This window comes from Haplochromis burtoni, unplaced genomic scaffold (genome assembly GCF_018398535.1).
Source record: "Haplochromis burtoni strain Fernald_Lab_line unplaced genomic scaffold, NCSU_Asbu1 Contig_91, whole genome shotgun sequence".
NCBI lineage: Eukaryota > Metazoa > Chordata > Actinopteri > Cichliformes > Cichlidae > Haplochromis > Haplochromis burtoni.
The window spans coordinates 2,131,050-2,148,128 of record NW_024582452.1 but is presented as its reverse complement, the minus strand read 5'-3'; the positions used below and the strand labels follow the sequence as shown (position 1 = coordinate 2,148,128).

The window sequence follows — 17,079 nt, the reverse complement described above, 5'->3', positions numbered from 1 at the left end:
AGTGATTGGAGGACTTCTTTTTCACTTATAAACTTTTAAAGACTGCAGTAATCTGAAAAATAAAACCCTGAACAGTGGCATTTAATATGTTTAATGAAACATAGACTCTTAAATAAATATTCTTTGATTTTCAAAGACAGAAAGACCTATAGTGAACTATATTTATACATTAGGCGCTTTTTAAAAAGTGCATCAAAGTGCTTGTGAGTATTTGTTCTGTCTAGGTCATAAAGTCAAAAGAAAATATATCAAAAGATCAGACAAAAACACACAAAACCTCTGCACATTTGAACTGCTTAGCAAAGCTCAGATGATGAGCTTTTGGTTGCCTCACATAAACTCAAAATCATGACATATACCACAAGCCAAAAAACGAAATTTTGTCAAACAGCGTTTATATTATGGATGTTGCCTTTAAAGTGTTTCTGTTATGTGTGCTTCTATGCATATGATATACATCTCTTTGTAGACATCTTTTACCTCACCTACTCACATCAATCTCTGTTTCATCTCCCGGGCCCTCTCACTGAACCAGTCCTTAGTTCTCCCAATAACTGAGCGTTCTGCTGAAAGCACTAAACAAAGTCTGGCCAGTTTTGGCTGGTTTCTCTCCAGATAGTTCTGTGTGTCTCTCTGCAGCTGGTCCAAGGCCTGCGGCCGGTTCTCGTCAAGCGACACATCAGAGCTCAGCATGGGGTTGAAGCGGAAGTAGACATCTGGGGCCAGCAGGTCATCTAAAAGGGTGTGAACCCCTTCAGTGTCAGTGGCACTGCAGATCAGATTGCTGATTTTGGCCCTCAGGCTCGTGGAGGTAGCAGGTCCCTTCTTAGCACTGTCATAGCGACCTGTGCCCAGGGACAGCACACATTGGAAGTCCTGGTTTGGCCACAGCAAATGGCTTTCATGGACAGCCACGGCACAGGGATTGTTCAGGGTGATTCCACCATCCTAATAAGACACAAATTAATCTATAAAGCCAAGAAATTAGCATTTTGTTCAAATCAAACCTGCACAAAAAAGCTTAAGAAAAAAAGTCTGAATGATTAGAACTCCTTTAAAGTAAAACAAATACAATATCAACAGAGGTTCTTATATTTTTGATTTAAGAATTGTAGGAAAGTATTAAGGTGTGAGTGATAGGAAAGGGAGCGACTGGCATTTTTCTTTTTTCCTGAACGGAATGCGATATGTTGAATTGGGTTTTTGTATGGAATTTGTATCCAACCAAAGACTGTATATAAAGGATGACTATAGTGTGTTGACATCACTGAAAAGCTCCTACAACGATGCTTTTATACTGTTTAACACTTGTTTGGAGCTTTTTTGCACATAAGGTCTTGTAAACCAACTCCATTAATGCTATTTCACTTACATTCTTACACTGAAGATTGGGGCAGGCACACACATCACTGCAATGATGTGTGTGCCTGCATCATTGCAGTGATGATGCAGGCAGTGATGATGCAGGCACACACATCTATTATGTGTGTGCCTGCATCATCACTACAATTCACCAATTTTTGTGTTCACTTCATTGACTGTCATTAGAAAAAAGATTAATGGCTAACAATTGCCAATAGTTATTGGGGCATTTTATTTATTAATGTTTTTTTTTCTTAAAGCAAAAAGTAAGGTTAAACTTCACCCCCTTCATAGTCCCTCAGTTAATCACATTTTTATTTCGCCTATTCACATTTGAGACAAAACAAGGAGATGTCAACATTGGAAACTGTCATTAACAACCTGGTGAATGTCATTTTCTAAGGTAAACTCCTGGAAGTATCCTGGGGCGGCTGACGATGCCCTCACTGCCTGCCACATCTGGTAGCCTGAGCCTCCTGCGTAACGGCTGAGAGAACCTGGTTTGTGGTTATAGTTGCGGAAGACAAAAGCCTTAGGGCTGGTACCCCAGTTTACCACTGTGCTGACTGCAGAAACCTGAGCAGACACCAACAAAACCAATTGTTAAAGCTGTGCAAGCTCCAGTTTTTAAGCTGGAATCAAAACATGGAATCTCACCACAGCGGGGTGCTCCAATACAGCAGCTTGGAAGTCCTTTAATTGGTGTTCTGTGAAAGTGCAATATTCTTACCTTGGGACTGAAGAAATCTCTGGCTGTTTTAATAAGTACTCTATCACCTAGCTTCTCTCTAATGAGAATGAAAACAAGCAGTGTCTTATTAACTTGTTAAAAATTTACTCCTTTGAAGGACTGAAGCACATTTAATGTGTCTCTTATGTGCAAACCGGAGTATCGTCTCCCAGGTCTCAGTGTTATAGTAAGAATGGTTCCAGCCCATCTTCACAGTACCAACCAGTGGGTTTTGCCGGAATACTTCAGAACCAAAACGACGATACATGTCAGCACACTCTTCTATAGAAAAACGGGCCAAACCCAACATGAAGGCTAGGACAGCACCTTCAACAAACAGATGCGGAGACATGCATTTTAAATAGAGTTGTAGATTCAGACAGGCATGCATTAAAATGTTAGTCTCAGTTTACTATATGTCACCTGTGCTCACTCCACAGATGTAGTCAAACAGCTGGTGAATCTTTTTGCCTGTTTGATCCTCCAACAGCTTTAATATCTGAAGAGGCACAACACCTCTGAAAAATGCAAAGAAAAAGGAAAACATAAACCCCCAGAAATATGAACACATTAGCATAGTCATACACAGAACCAGTGGATACCATCAGGCACAGCTTAACCTTTATATACTGTTTGGCTCAAATTAAACCCATTTTGACATTTAACAGCAGTAAAAACACAATAAATGTATTTGATTGATTTTTCCTGGAGTGACCCAAAATACAAAAGAAACGAAAATGAAAAATATTTGTAGTTTGTACAGGTGCTTCAAATCTTTCTGCACAGAGGCTGTACCAGGTCAGATTTCACCTATATGTATTCAGATGGATTTTAGCCTAACCGACATGGATCAAATCAAAGAAAAGGGTGGTTTTGAATGATAGAGTTCAAGGAGGTACTTTACCACTTCACATACAAGGAATACCTGTGATCCACAGTCCAAAGATATACATGCTAGGTTAACTGGTAATTCTGAATTGACCATGAATGTTAGCTAGTTATGGTGCTTAATGTGTACTAAACAAAATGCTTCATGAATGTGTAGTTAAAGTTGTTTTGAGTGCTTAATGATCTATTTTTTCTTACATTTACCTCGTTCCACCACCATCAATTGAGAGGACTCTTATGCCACGGCCTTTGACTGGATCCGCATATCCGATAAGAGCCAAAGTTTCTCTCAAGGCAGCCTGAAGTTCCTGGTTATGTTCATAGTTCTTCCGTTGTCTCAGCATTGAAACTGCAATTTTCTCCTGGAAACAAACACATGTTTTAAATTTAATGAGATTAAAACAACTGTTAAATATAAGTATTTGTGTTTAATTCTCAACAGACCTTCCAGATTAAGGCTTTGCATGAGGGGTAGTGGATAAGGTGTTCGTTGAGTGCTTCTACGCAGTCAGTCAGATCTTCTGGAGTAGAAGCCAGTCTCAGGCTATCAGCGAACACACATGTCATTTCATCTGCTTGTTTCCTATTCAAGACAAGCTGACAAACAAGCAGAATCGCATCAAAGTTCATTTTTATGTATTTTAGCCTCTTACTAATGAGAGCAGATTTTTATCTTACTTAGTTCATCGGGGCATTAACTGGGAATTAATGAAAATGTTACTTTAACTCACCTTTTTATTTAATACTGCCTGCGGGGCAGAGATGGCAGTTTTGGAGTTGCTTTTTCGATAAACACCCAGCAGTTCTGGAATGGTACTTGTGGGGTTGCAGAGGTAATCCATAAAAGATACACTCTTCAGTCTCTTGGGGGACTTTTGGGATTCAGTGTCCTCATTCACTCCACTTTGACCCTTGAAATACTGATTGATGTGTTGGGATGTTTGAAAATAGTTCTCTCTGATTTTAGTTGTATTACAGCTGCTGTGGAAACTGCCTGCAGCTCCTGGGGTGATAGATTCTTCTTGCTTCAGTTGTAAACTGGCACTGTGAGTTTGTGAGGTGGATTGTGTTAAAAGGTGTTTCTTGTAAGTCCAATCCTTCTCTATGAGAGGTTGTTCTTTCGTATTCTGAGCTTCATCTGTTACTTTGGCACCAAAGTATTTATTAATGTGCCTTGCAAAGTGAAGGTATCCTTCCTCCCAGGTACTGGAGTTACTGTCGGGTTCCAGTGCTGCCTTTACTTGAGACTGTTTACCTCTGATTTGTATTTTTCGTCTCTTCTCCCTTCTGTTTGTCTCTTTGGAAGGAGGCTCCAAATTCTCCTGCTTTTGAACTTTTGCCAAACCCTGAGAGAAAACTGTGTTAATGTGATGAGCAACATAATTGTAACCCTCACCAAATCTTGTCGTGAGAGAGCTGATGTGAAATAACTGCAGTCCAGATGTTTCTTGAGTTGAATGACTTGTTACAGAGTCCCACTGTTTGTCCTTACATTTCAAGGTCTGTGTTGTGTCTTTGCTTTCAGGTATATTTTCCTCTGTGGCTGCTTGCTGACTTTGACTAATCCTCTGTGACCTGCAAGCATACTCTGGAGTAGACATGACAACACTGGCATTTTCAGACAGACTTAAAACTTCTTTTCTTTTGAAATAAATGTTAATGTGTCTGGACAATTGATTAAATGATTGACCAAGACACCCTCCAACCGAACTTAAAAGAGAATTGTTCTGAGCCTCGTCAAAAATCCCAACTGGAGCTTTGGCTTTGAAGACATCCTTATTAGAAGATGAATAAAAACGCAGAGCCTGAGGATGTCTTGCCTTTTCTGTAAGGTCTCTAAGGAGGCTATAAAAGGTAGGGCTTGTATCGCTGTGCTTTACTTTTTTAAAAGTGGCTTTTGTTGCAAACCTGGAAGGTTGAGGAGGTGACAGCTGTAAATATCTATGTAGGTCAAGGCAGAGTGGTGCTTTAGTCAGACCATGGTCCTTTCTGAGAAGGTTCATTGTGTATTTATATTTGCTGTACAATTTCAATGTCCTGTTCACACAACATGAACACAATTTTGTGCTCAGGTAACGACCCATGTTGTCTTGATGAGCGGCACTCAGTCAAAGCCTAAATATCACTCAGCACTGAGTCAGGTTGCAGTGGCATATTCAGCAGGAATCTGGAAAAGTCAACAAAACATTTGAACAACAACTAAGTCAGCGCTACACAATAATGACGCTCTGTGGCTGCAGGAGTGTGTTAAACAAAATGCTTACATGACACATGATATTGACATGTTGAGCTTTAGTAGTCATACATGATCAGAAACTTTGCTAATTATAACAAAAAGAAGTGCAGCTCATGATAGTTTCATCATTTTTACTTGTAAATCTAATTATGGGAAAGTTGTGAGTCAAAGATGAAATATTAATACTAGGGATATTACATAAAATTATAAAATTATTGCATTCATGTTTCCAAAGCTTGTCTGCGCTGATGACATGCACATAAACAACTATACACAACTCTGACTGATCAAACTACAGGCATCATGTTTTACAATAGCCTGGTGCCTTTCTTTCCTTATGCTGTCTCCACAAGAATGTAACATGAAACCTCCAGAAAAAAGCGTGGCCTATAAATAACTCTCTATGGTGTATCTGTACTTCCATATTTCCATTTTGACAACACACACACACGGCTTTGCCTGTAGTTAATCTCTTATCCTTATCAATAATGGTGGAATGGTTAATACCATGTAAAATGAAGTGCATGCACTAAGGTGGCTATACAAACTAAAAGGCAGACAGCTCGGGTATGCAATAATCAAACATCGACATAGGTTAAAGTCTTCCACTTAAGCAAGGAGAGGTCACGAATGACAGAAAATGTAACCTTGACAGAATAGGTGTTGAAAGCGTACACACTAAAGATTTACCTGAAACATAACACCAAGTTTTCCTGTCTTCACAATTCCTCTTCGTGCAGATGCCTGCTCTCTAAAATCCAGAACAGCAGTTTTGACAGACTGTCAGAGTCGCTTTTTTTTTCTGCTGTGTTTTGACACTTGATTCAATCCTTCCTACACGCAGGACTTTAATCTCATTTGCTGGGCTGGGCTGGGGGTGTGTATGGGGGGTGCGAACTGGCTTGGCCAGTGTTCAATAAGACACACAGGCTTAAGGTCATGTGTTGTCACTGCTGACAAGCACAAGTCTAAAATTAGGGATGGGGTGACAGCTTAAGGTCTCAGTGAACTCATGTTGGGTGCTTTAAACATCACCACACATCACACACACCAAACAGACAGAGCTGTGACTCATCACCGCAAACAGCACTCCAATTCTTAGAAGCTGTGCCCAAGCTGGAAGGTACATGTGATGCAAACAACTGGAAGTCTGCAGTTGTAAATGGATATTACGAAGTGTGCTCATGTTTTAAATTAGAGCCTGGATGTATGGTTTAAATGGGCCAATGTTATTCAGCAAAAACAATTAAATATGTGCTTATGTGACCTTGTGTCATGTTCCTTCTTTGCAGCTGTGCCCAAGGAGGCAGAAGCAAGTCCCCTACCTAGAGCGTTCGATCCCTGGCGCGTATGTCCGGAGTATCGTCTCCCAGGTCTGTAAGTATCCGTGTAAGTATCCTTGGGCAAAATACTGAACCCCAAATTGCCCCCCAGTGGAGCACGAGTGTGTTTGTGAATTTTATGCAAATTGCTTAGGCATGTTTGAATGGGTGAATGAAGCTTGTAGCAAGAAAACACTTCGAATGCTCAAATTGATTAAGTAAGAAGAAAAAAGTGCCAGACAAGTAAATTCCATTTGACATTTACGCTGTAACCAACAGTGTTTTATAAACACTTTTGTCCTATTGCAGGATCTCATGTAATCTTTGACCAGCACATGCTGTTCTACACAGCTGTTTATTTTTGGCGAAACATAAGAGGAGGGGCTCACGTGTTTCTCTCCAGCACACAGACACTGACGTTACTTTCAAAACAATAGTCACAAAAAAGACATAAATAATCAGAGAGCTTCAGTAGTTTTGATTTTTTTTTGTTAAACAAATCCACTAAATTTGACATTTCTGCTCGTATTTGTTCTTCTGGCTATGATCTGATCAGTTTGCTAAAATTCAGCACAATTTCTAAAGAACGATTTCACTCTCGCAGACTTACAATGACATCTAGTGGCAGATTCTTGACAGTTTGGTTCTTAATCGGCTTTGAATGAACCGCTGTGCATGACAGGAAATTGATCATATTCCGCTTCAGTGACTTTGAGTCTTATCTCTGCACCGTGTATATGATGAATACATGACAGTCCTTTACAGAACACACAATCCTTTCTGTCAAGAATGATTCTTTCCATGTACAGCAAAGCTTTTTTCTTTTTTAAAAATCTGTTTCCATAGCCACTATCTTGGGTCTGACTGCCACCTCCCCAGTGATTTTGTTAGAAGTAAGATTGGACCAATCTGCTGATACGAATACACACCAGAGGAAGAATAAAAATCATGACAAAATGCTGTTATCAGTCAAAAACAGATTTTCAAACTGTATTTAATGAAACCTGTACATCCAGAAATATTTCTTTGAATACATTCATCTTCAGCTCTATTTTACAGTTGTAATTTTATCTCTGCATCATTGTTGTTATTTTAAATTACTTTAGGTGAACTACATAACCAACATAACCATTTTTTACAGGATTATCAGCATGATATTTATGCAGTTCTCCATATATTTACAGTACTTATAAAACAGTGCTGGAGCGTCAGGGTATTTTCTTTTCACAGCGTCCTGTGGTGCACTCCTCTCCACGTCCGGTCCACTTTAAGCGGTTCCTGGCAAAGATGTCATAGGATTTGTCCATCAATGGTCTCACAGGTGACCACATCATAAAGCGACCCAACCAACCGAGGCCTACGGCGCTATACATGACTGCAAACGCTGGGACTCCGCTGTGAACCTGGTAACACACAGCATGAAGGTGCATAATACAACACTTAGGTTAAACTGCATATTGTGAGGTTCATTAAAATCTTGGTTAAATAATCACCTTGTCTTTCTTATCAATCACGTGCATTTCCTTCATGGCCATCTCATAGGTGATAGCCTTGTATTTTGTTCCATCATAACCTGGCAGAGAGATATCAATGAAATGTACTTTCTCAGGCCGGTTTCTCTGCAGAAACTGGAGCAAACGGATCTCAGTCACACATATTGGACAAAGCCCATCATACAGAACCTGGAAAAGAGTGGAGAACAGACATTTACATCAGGAATTGTCTGATATTTTATCCCTAATTTTCCAAAATTCAGTTAAACTTGAAGGATATCAATCCTGTTGGGAGGCATAAACCCTTGTGGATTCATTTAACCTGCTTTGGTGCAAATGAAAGTACAACAGTTGCATTGGAGAAGCAGCAAAATGGTGAGACTGTTGCTCTCCCCATATCGCTCCTGACTGATATTTCTCTTTCCTTTTTGCTAGTTTCCTTGTCTCTACTGGTAGCGTTAGATGGTACTTGCAGCCCATTCAGGTTGCACAGGTAGTTCCATATATGCCATCACAAGATGGTTTACAGTCTCGGTCTCAGCACAGGAGAGTGGAGGACATATAGGAGACGGGCTGTTACACAAGAAGAGCTGGACAGGGTTGCATAAGGGCATCAACGCAGCAGCAGGAAAGATAACTGCGCCTTTGTTTGAGGAGGAACAGAGCCCTTGAGAATAACCTACTTGTGCCAGCTTTTGATTAAACTGTAAGAAGAACCAGACTCCACGTGCATGACATGAGGGCCTGACCTTGCAGCTCAACTGAGTTTACCAAAGAAAAGCAGGACTAGCAGGTCCACCGCTGGACCCCATTCTCTTCACAAATAAATGCAGGTTCACACTGAACACATGTGACTGACATGAGAAATCATAATCTTTTTTCAAAAAGACATGTTAACCTTGATGAGATTACCTCATTAATAGTCATTACATCAAAGATCCTGAATGATTTGAATTTGGCCCAGGAAAACGTCCATCAACTAAAAATTGAGTTGCGTATTGCCACAGCGTTGTCTTAAGTTAACAACGTTCAAAGTGCAACTTTCATTTTGCTCAGCTGGCACAGATACTACCACACAGTGAGGTGAGGACAAGGTCAAAAATTAGTCTTACACATGTAAAATAAGCGTTATGAAATCGTAAGCGTGGTTTTAAATCATTTTATATTATACTGCCAAACTGGAGACATTTCAACCAGTAACGCGGAATCATTTACTTTACAGGGTTTACATATTAACCAGTATATTATCCTAAAAACGGTTTACCCGTTTTACAGACCGCTAACTAAAATTTTAAAGACAAGTTTAGCAGAAACAGAGAGACAGTGGGAGCAACTCACCCTCAGACTCAGAACTGAAGGTGCGATGCTGATGTTTGCAGGGCACAGATGTTACTCTTGAATTTACACAACTGGGCAATCTGGCTAAACCCGAAGTCAAACATGTTCTCACTTTTGAAAACATCTGAAGCTACAAATGGCTACACAGCTCTAACTTGCACTGGAATCAACCTGACTTTTCCCCAACTAACAACCAGATTATACAAGCGTTTGAATAACTCTTGAATAACTTCTTCTTCCCCCTTTGAGGCAATCTAGGCTTTGTTTTATTATCGCCATCTAGTGGACTGGAGTGCGAGAAGTTCCCTGACTTACGTCTACAAACAGAAATGCTGAGTATTTATTTACATTTCCACATTCCATGTTTTTGTACGTTTAGTTTTCAGTTTGATTTTTTATTTTATTTTTACACACATCTAATTAGCCAACTGAACGGGCTTTAGAACTGGGAAAAAGGAGATTTTAGTGACTTTGCAGGTATCCAGATGGCTGGTCTGAAACTGCTTGGATCACACAACTATAAAGAGAATGGTAAAAAAAAAAAAAAAGAGAAATATCCAGTGACCACCAGTTTTCCGAGTGGAAACTTGATTGATGAAGTTGATGCCAGAGGTGCTTTGAGCCAAAATGAAGCATTTCAAATAACCACTGATTACAACCAAGGCATGGAGAAGAGCATGTCTAAATGCTCAACAAGTTAAAGATTGAAGCAGATGGGTTAGAGCTGCAGATGACCACACCTGGTGCCGGCTGTGAAAGATAAGGACAGGAAAGGGATGCTACAGTTTGAACATCTTTACCAAACTTGACACACTTTGAGACCTTTAGTACCAACTGAGCAGACTGGTTTCTCTGGCACACTTTCCAGATCTTAAGCCAACAGAGCATATTTGGGATGCGGTAGAACCGGAGATTCACATCATGTTTGTGCAACATCATATCTGCTGCAACTGTGTGATGCTAACATACTTTTATACACTAAAATCTCAGAGGAATGTTTCCAGCACCTTTGAATGATCTATGCACGCAGTTCGGAAAGAAAAAAGTGGCCCAACTCAGGCGTACCTAATGAAGTGGCTAGTGAGGATATGTCAGCTGTTTAATTTCCTTAAATTCTAATCCATAAATTGTAATTATTATCCTCTCAGTTGAATTTTATGTAGTGTTTGTTGTATTTCTTTCAAAACATGTGGTTTGCAGTCTCAATAGCTGATTAATGAGGAGGTTGAATTGGAGCACATTATCGCTCAGCGTCTAGACATCTTTAAATAACTCATGAAAGAAAAAAACAGATTTCACAGCACCTCTAAAAGATACACCAATACCGGATTAATTTGCTAATTTCGATACTGAAAGCTGGAAATTTGAATAGAATACCAAGGTTGTGAGATTAGTTATTAGAAGCAAATACACATTTGAACAGAGCTGTATTTTTTTCTGTACAGATCTAATTTGTCTGTGGATGTAAAATATTGTGAGATCTGCAGTAGGGCCAAAAATTATTCCATAACAAGCCTTAAGTACATATAATAAAATTTTAGGGGGAAAAATACAGTACTGTGTTTCATAGCCCTATATTTTAAGATCCATAAACATCTATAATGCAAACTTATGAGTGTTTATTTTCTCCTGTAATTTCTCACAAAGCATTTTTCAGATTTTTTTCTTCAATAGAGCTGAAGCATAAAAACTAGGGATTTTGTGCTAAGCTGAAAGAATATCCAGTGACTACATCAATTTAAACAACTCATAATTTTAAGAAAATAAAATAGAGACCAATTATTTCCAGCATTCACATTCAGCAACCACATGGCCCAACACTGCTGACATTGAATTTGTAGCCAGCACTCTGTTTTTCACAACATGTACAAAACACAGTTTTTCAGTTAATTATTTTTTACTTAATCAAAGCGTGCAGACAAACCACATAAAATTAAGAAAGCCTTCCTAATATTGTATAAGTCCCTCCCACATGTACTGAAAAAACAGCTCTGGGTATCTAGTTAGATTGGCACGAAGTTCCAAGCATTTTTTTTTTCAGTTAGCCCTGCTGAGGGAGACCCCCTGCCATCGGGGGGTGCCATTGTATTGGGGGCATGACATCAAAACATAAATCCCAGCTTTAAAGGTTTCCCAAAAGAGCATGTCATTTTGACCAACCCACCTGCAGTGCACAAACACATAGGAGTAGACAAACACTGCTTACATGAGTTCAAAGGGCCTCGGCAGTAAAACCAATGTATGTCTATGAAAGGGTCTTATGTTAAAAGAAACATATTTTAGCAGTTGAATTACACTTCCTACAAGCATTTATTGTCATCAATATCTAGTGCTTGGCGATTGCTCTATTTTGTATGGCCACTCATATTTTGCATGACAGCACACGTGATGAGATCAAAGAGCTTACAGCAGAGTGAACTCTGTCCCAGTGCAAGACTGTGTCACATGGACTGAGTTCATAGACTTTGCGATACAATTTCAAGGACTGGGCCGAGGTGAGGTCTTGTGAAACTTATAATGGATGCAAAATATGTGAATCTAACTCTTTCTTTGAAAAGTTGCACTTGTTTATTTTCTGTTCACTTATTTTTGCTGTTCCCACTTTCTAGCCGGAGAATTGAACATGCCCCCCGCAGCAGCAACCAATCTAGGCTACACCCCACCAGACGGAGGCTGGGGCTGGGCTGTCGTCTTCGGCGCTTTCATCTCCATAGGATTCTCGTATGCCTTTCCTAAGTCCCTCACCATCTATTTCAAGGAGATTCAGGAATATTTTTCAGTTTCCTACAGTGAGATTGCCTGGGTGTCCTCAGTCATGCTTGCTTCTATGTATGCAGGAGGTTAGTGGCCGTCATACTTCAAGTATTGGCACATTCCCAAGCAGTATATCCCATGACCGGATTTGTCAAGCAAAATTTGTCCCTCAGAACGTTGCCAAAAATGTAAGATATTTCTCTCCTGTGTGCAGGCCCTGTCAGCAGTATACTGGTCAATCGCTATGGCAGCAGACCTGTGGTTATAGTTGGTGGGGTCCTGGTTTGCACTGGCATGGCTCTTGCTTCTTTTGGAACTAATATAATACATCTGTACCTCTGTGTTGGAGTAATTGGAGGTAAATTATGTTTCCTTTTTTTGTTAACAGTCAGATAGGCTAGTCCAACAATTTAAAAAACTATCCTTTAAAACATAGGTGTCAAACTCTGGCCCGCGGGCCAAATTTGGCCCGCAGCCTAATTACATTGGGCCCGCGAAGCCATATCAAATTACTATTAGAGCTGGCCTACTGGTATTATACAGCTAATATATATATTGTTTAGTATTAAGCTTTGCTTGTTCCATATTCAGTTTTCCAGCAAAACTTATTTGAGTCCATAAGAAAAGATTCATTCTTATATCTGGAGGAAGATTTTTTTTTCAATAAATATTAATGTTAGCCCGCGACTTTGTTCCAGTTTTGAATTTTGGCCCACTGTGTATTTGAGTTTGACACCCCTGCTTTAAAATGATTCACTTTCTTACAGTGCACATGTTCAATTCAGTTTTGTGTTATTTTTCTGGTGTAGCTGTTGCTGTCCTTTATAATGTTTGCTTTATGATACCTGGTTGTAACTGGACTACACTGAAGGAAGGAGTGGTTGTGTTGTAACTCTCATTCAGTCTTTTACTATCAGGATCAATCCACAGGGATTGTTTATGTCCCTGTGTAAAGCAGAGTTGGTCGTTCAGTGCAGCGAGTACAATGACCCTTATGATATAATATAAGTTATAATCCCCTCTTACAACATCAAAGCAATGTTTAGATTTGGGTAAAACCTTTTTTGTCCTGTTAATTCAGGTGCATTTAGAACATCCACACATGCACATGTGCAGGCAAAACCACACGATCATTTTACTAACTGAGAGCAAACAAACCTCTCAGACTTTAAACCTAATCTTTAATCTAGTAGCACTGCACCAGTCAGAGACGTACAGAAAAGAAATGCCAAAACCATGGGACTAGTTATTTTTTTTTTTTTGTAAACAAATCATCACCGATATAAAACTAATGTCACAGATAATAATAAGAGGTGCATTCAACTGTCTAAAAGTACTTTTTTAACTGATACTTTAGGCACTTTATTCAAAATATTCTAAAGGGAATAATTCATAAATTACTGTGTGTAATTTTAACCTTATTTTTAACAGGTTTTGGTCTCGCCTTCAACTTGCAGCCCTCCCTGACGATCATAGGCACTTACTTCCAGGTCAAAAGGCCCATGGCCAATGGACTCGCTATGACTGGAAGTCCGGTTATTCTCTCCACTCTGGCGCCACTCAATCAGTTTCTGTTTGATTCCTTTGGTTGGAGGGGAAGCTTCCTCATCCTGGGATCCATTGTTTTGAACTGCTGTGTAGCTGGTGCTTTGATGAGACCAGTCAACAAAAGCATACCACGGAAAACAATAGATGAGTCATCAAAGCGTGAAAGCGGAGCTGAGGAACACGCTGCTGCTGAAGACACCACTACCCACTCCGATAACCTTCAGACTGAAGATCAAAGTGAGAGCAAGGGTCACAGCTTTGTGCAGAAATTCATAGATCTCTCACTTTTCAAACACAGGGGCTTCCTCATTTATCTAATTGGTAATGTGGTCTTGTTTTTTGGCTTTTTTGCACCTGTGGTTTTCATGGCTCCATATGCCAAACATCAAGGGATTGATGAATATTCAGCAGCTTTCTTGCTCTCCATTTTTGCTCTGGCAGACATGTTCATTAGACCGACAACTGGCTTAGTTGGTAACACCAAGTGGATCAGGCCGAGAATACAGTATTTTTTCAGTTTTGCTGTTTCATACAATGGCGTATGTCACCTAATGTGCCCACTGGCGTCTGGCTATACGGGCCTAGTTGTATATGCTGTCTTCTTTGGTTTGGCATTTGGGATGCTTTCTGCACTCCTTTTTGAAGTTCTAATGGACCTTGTTGGAGCTCCTCGTTTCTCCACTGCTGTTGGACTTGTCACCATTATTGAGTGTGGGCCAGTGCTTCTGGGACCTCCAATGGCAGGTTTGTGGTGTTTTTTTTCTTCTCTTTTTTTTCCATTGAATTGTGATTTTGATTATACACATAAGCAAAGTATAGAAATTTCCAAGATGGAGTTACTAACAGATTATGTGTGTTCTCTTTCAGGAGCTTTGGTTGATTATTTTGGTGATTACAAATACATGTATTATGCATGCGGTGTATTCATGCTGGTTTCTGGCATATTTTTCTTCATTATGCATTACTACAACTATAAAAAACTGGATGAGGAGCGCGGAAAGAGCAAAGCAATGGAGACAAGGAATTCTGACGAGGCAGTACAACTAAAAATGAACCAGGCTGATAGAACGATGAATGAAACAGATGAATGAACTTGCTGACTATGACTTTATTTCAGTGGATGCATACAAAATGACACTACAAAGGCTTTTTATGCAGTATGTAAATGTATTTTGTACCTTAAATGACTTAGTTAGAGTAGTTAGACTTTTACATATTTGCAGATTCACATTTGTTATTTTGTAAATGCTCATATTACGTATATTATTATTATTACAGTGTGTGGCATATGTAACTCTCATGGATTTGTTAATAAATCTCCAGGAACTAACTATGTTCCTTCTAATGCAATCCTTATGGCTTTATAAACTTAAGCAGTTCATTTGGTTTCTTCTTCAATTAAATAATAATAAATCTTCTGACTCTTATTTCTGAATAATGTAAGAAAAGAAGTCCAAACCCACATGCAGTCACAGTTTAGTGTTACTAAACTGTGTTACTTATTACCACTAGATGGCACTGAACCCTATCACATGAAAACTGAAGCCACACACATCTTTTCCATTAAACTTCAATTAAACAACAGGCATCCTCATGCCTCGGGCTCAGTTCTCTACAGCATCGCTTTCCATAATCTGGGTCATGACCCCCGGCCCAATGGGAAGATAGCTATTTTGAATAGTTTACAACATTTGCAACAGTAAAAACAAAATTTAGGTGTCTGTTGTGAAGACTGCAGTTTCTGACTTAAATAGCTTCCCTGAAATCCTTCTCACTCTAAAAAGGCAAAAGGAAGATTCATTCTTTATGTTCTAGTCTACAGTAAAACACATTTTGAATGTCATGGGGATCTGTAAAAGTTGTTTCACTGCAGCATAGCTTCAGTGAAGTCATAAAAATTCAGTATGAAGTTATGGAAATATTTGAGAATTAACTTTTAAATAAGTGTGGTGAACCCAATGTGCATTTAATAAGATTGGATTTGCAGGTGTGGCTGAGGAAATGAAACGCTTTACTTATCCTCACAGACATAAAAAAAAAAAAAGTATTGTGCATATAACACATTTAAGCTGTAGGTCAGACCTTTAGATATGTGAATGTGAATCTGCAATGAACATATACATTGCTGTCATATGGACAATCAAGACAGGTCAGCCCGTCTCTCCATAGGTCAACCTTTCTCTGCACACACATCATGATTTTAAACCCTTAGAATTCATCCTCAAGCACTAATGCAATACAAGATTCATGTGCAAGCCATAAAAAATGAACAATGCTATTATTACAGATGTATGCTTAAATGATCCATCCTCATCATGTGCCTGTAAGGTGCATATTGACTCCCTTTCTGGATGAACAAAAATTGCTCATGTGAGTGAATCAATACTTTAATGTATAGTGTAAAGTAATGTTACTTAAAAATCAGATAAACAGTGTAAATCCCTTTGTTATGGCTGAATGAACTTCTTTTTGGATTTTAGTCCAATTTCAGTCAACTAGGCATCATTTGATCAGATCCAGTTTGGGCAAAAGTAGCAACAATGAAAGTCTGATTGACTTTTGATCCAGTTTTAATGGTATGAGAATCTAATCTGACCTAAAGATTTTTTTTCTACAGTAGAATTACAAATGAGCCAAACTGCTAAGATTATTAATTGTAGAGAAGTATTGAAAATGAAAAGTCTCAAAAGCATGTATCCATGTATCCACTGTATATACTGCATTTTCTCAGTGGCAGGACATTTATTTATCTCAACTGCAGAAAGCAACAGCACTATATCTGAGCCAGGCTTGCATCAGAGACAGGGTTTTCTTTCTAAGTCCTTCTGTTTGACAAGAGCAAGTGGTCATGATCATGTAACAAAGGCTTGTTTCGATTTGCTTCCATTTGCTCCTCTTCAGTTGGTGCCTTATGCTGATTATACCATAGCAAGCGATGACTCACTCATTAGACAGCTGAATAAGATCACTCGAATACGACCACAAAATTGCTTTAATTTCCATACGTCTAAAAATATATTATACTCTGGTTTACATATGTTTTGATTTCTCGTGAATTAATTACAAATTTGATCGTTGTTGAGGAGTTTGTTTTTAAGGGTTATTATTTATTTTCTGTTTTTTTTTAATGAAATTATATTTTTTATCAGTAACATGATCATTATCATTCTATCTCTGTCTGTTATTTTCTCACCAGCACATTCATTTTGTGGTTTGTAAAATGGAAGATAACCAGGAATACATTTTCATCACAATTACCCAGACCTCAAAGAGACATTTTCAGTTGTCCTCATTTACCTGACTAATACTCCAAGTCCAAAATTATTTCTGTAACTTTAGTCCAGTTTTTGTCATTTTAAGTCATGTTTTTGTTCATAAGTTTAAAAAGTAAAGAATGACTCTATCTTG

General features: G+C 38.9%; 2 protein-coding genes and 1 long non-coding RNA gene across 4 annotated transcripts; 1 reads left to right on the top strand and 2 right to left on the bottom strand.

Moving 5' to 3' along the window:
• Positions 1-74: 74 nt before the first annotated feature.
• On the bottom strand, positions 75-6,206 carry LOC102295055 (calcium-independent phospholipase A2-gamma). The gene is made up of 9 exons (XM_005926263.3): positions 5,907-6,206; positions 3,712-5,147; positions 3,425-3,577; positions 3,185-3,342; positions 2,516-2,610; positions 2,248-2,419; positions 2,093-2,150; positions 1,744-1,938; positions 75-948 (listed from the first exon to the last, which is right to left on the bottom strand). The coding sequence occupies exons 2-9, from the start codon at positions 5,062-5,064 to the stop codon at positions 490-492; spliced, it is 2,643 nt and encodes an 880-aa protein (XP_005926325.1). The 5' UTR covers positions 5,065-5,147; positions 5,907-6,206; the 3' UTR covers positions 75-489.
• A 1,294-nt stretch (positions 6,207-7,500) lies between these two features.
• On the bottom strand, positions 7,501-9,609 carry LOC102294349. Its single transcript, XR_006054611.1, has 3 exons — positions 9,367-9,609; positions 8,032-8,225; positions 7,501-7,941 (listed from the first exon to the last, which is right to left on the bottom strand). It is a non-coding gene; the product is annotated as an uncharacterized protein At5g50100, chloroplastic (long non-coding RNA).
• On the top strand, positions 7,856-15,021 carry slc16a7 (solute carrier family 16 member 7). Of its 2 annotated transcripts, none has more exons than XM_005926262.3 (5): positions 7,856-7,962; positions 11,979-12,209; positions 12,338-12,481; positions 13,555-14,415; positions 14,539-15,021. In XM_005926262.3, the coding sequence occupies exons 2-5, from the start codon at positions 11,993-11,995 to the stop codon at positions 14,760-14,762; spliced, it is 1,446 nt and encodes a 481-aa protein (XP_005926324.1). In that variant the 5' UTR covers positions 7,856-7,962; positions 11,979-11,992; the 3' UTR covers positions 14,763-15,021. The 2 variants fall into 2 exon arrangements, with proteins under 2 accessions (XP_005926324.1, XP_005926323.1); XM_005926261.2 differs by lacking the exon at positions 7,856-7,962 and adding an exon at positions 9,669-11,864.
• The last annotated feature ends 2,058 nt before the right edge of the window (positions 15,022-17,079 follow it).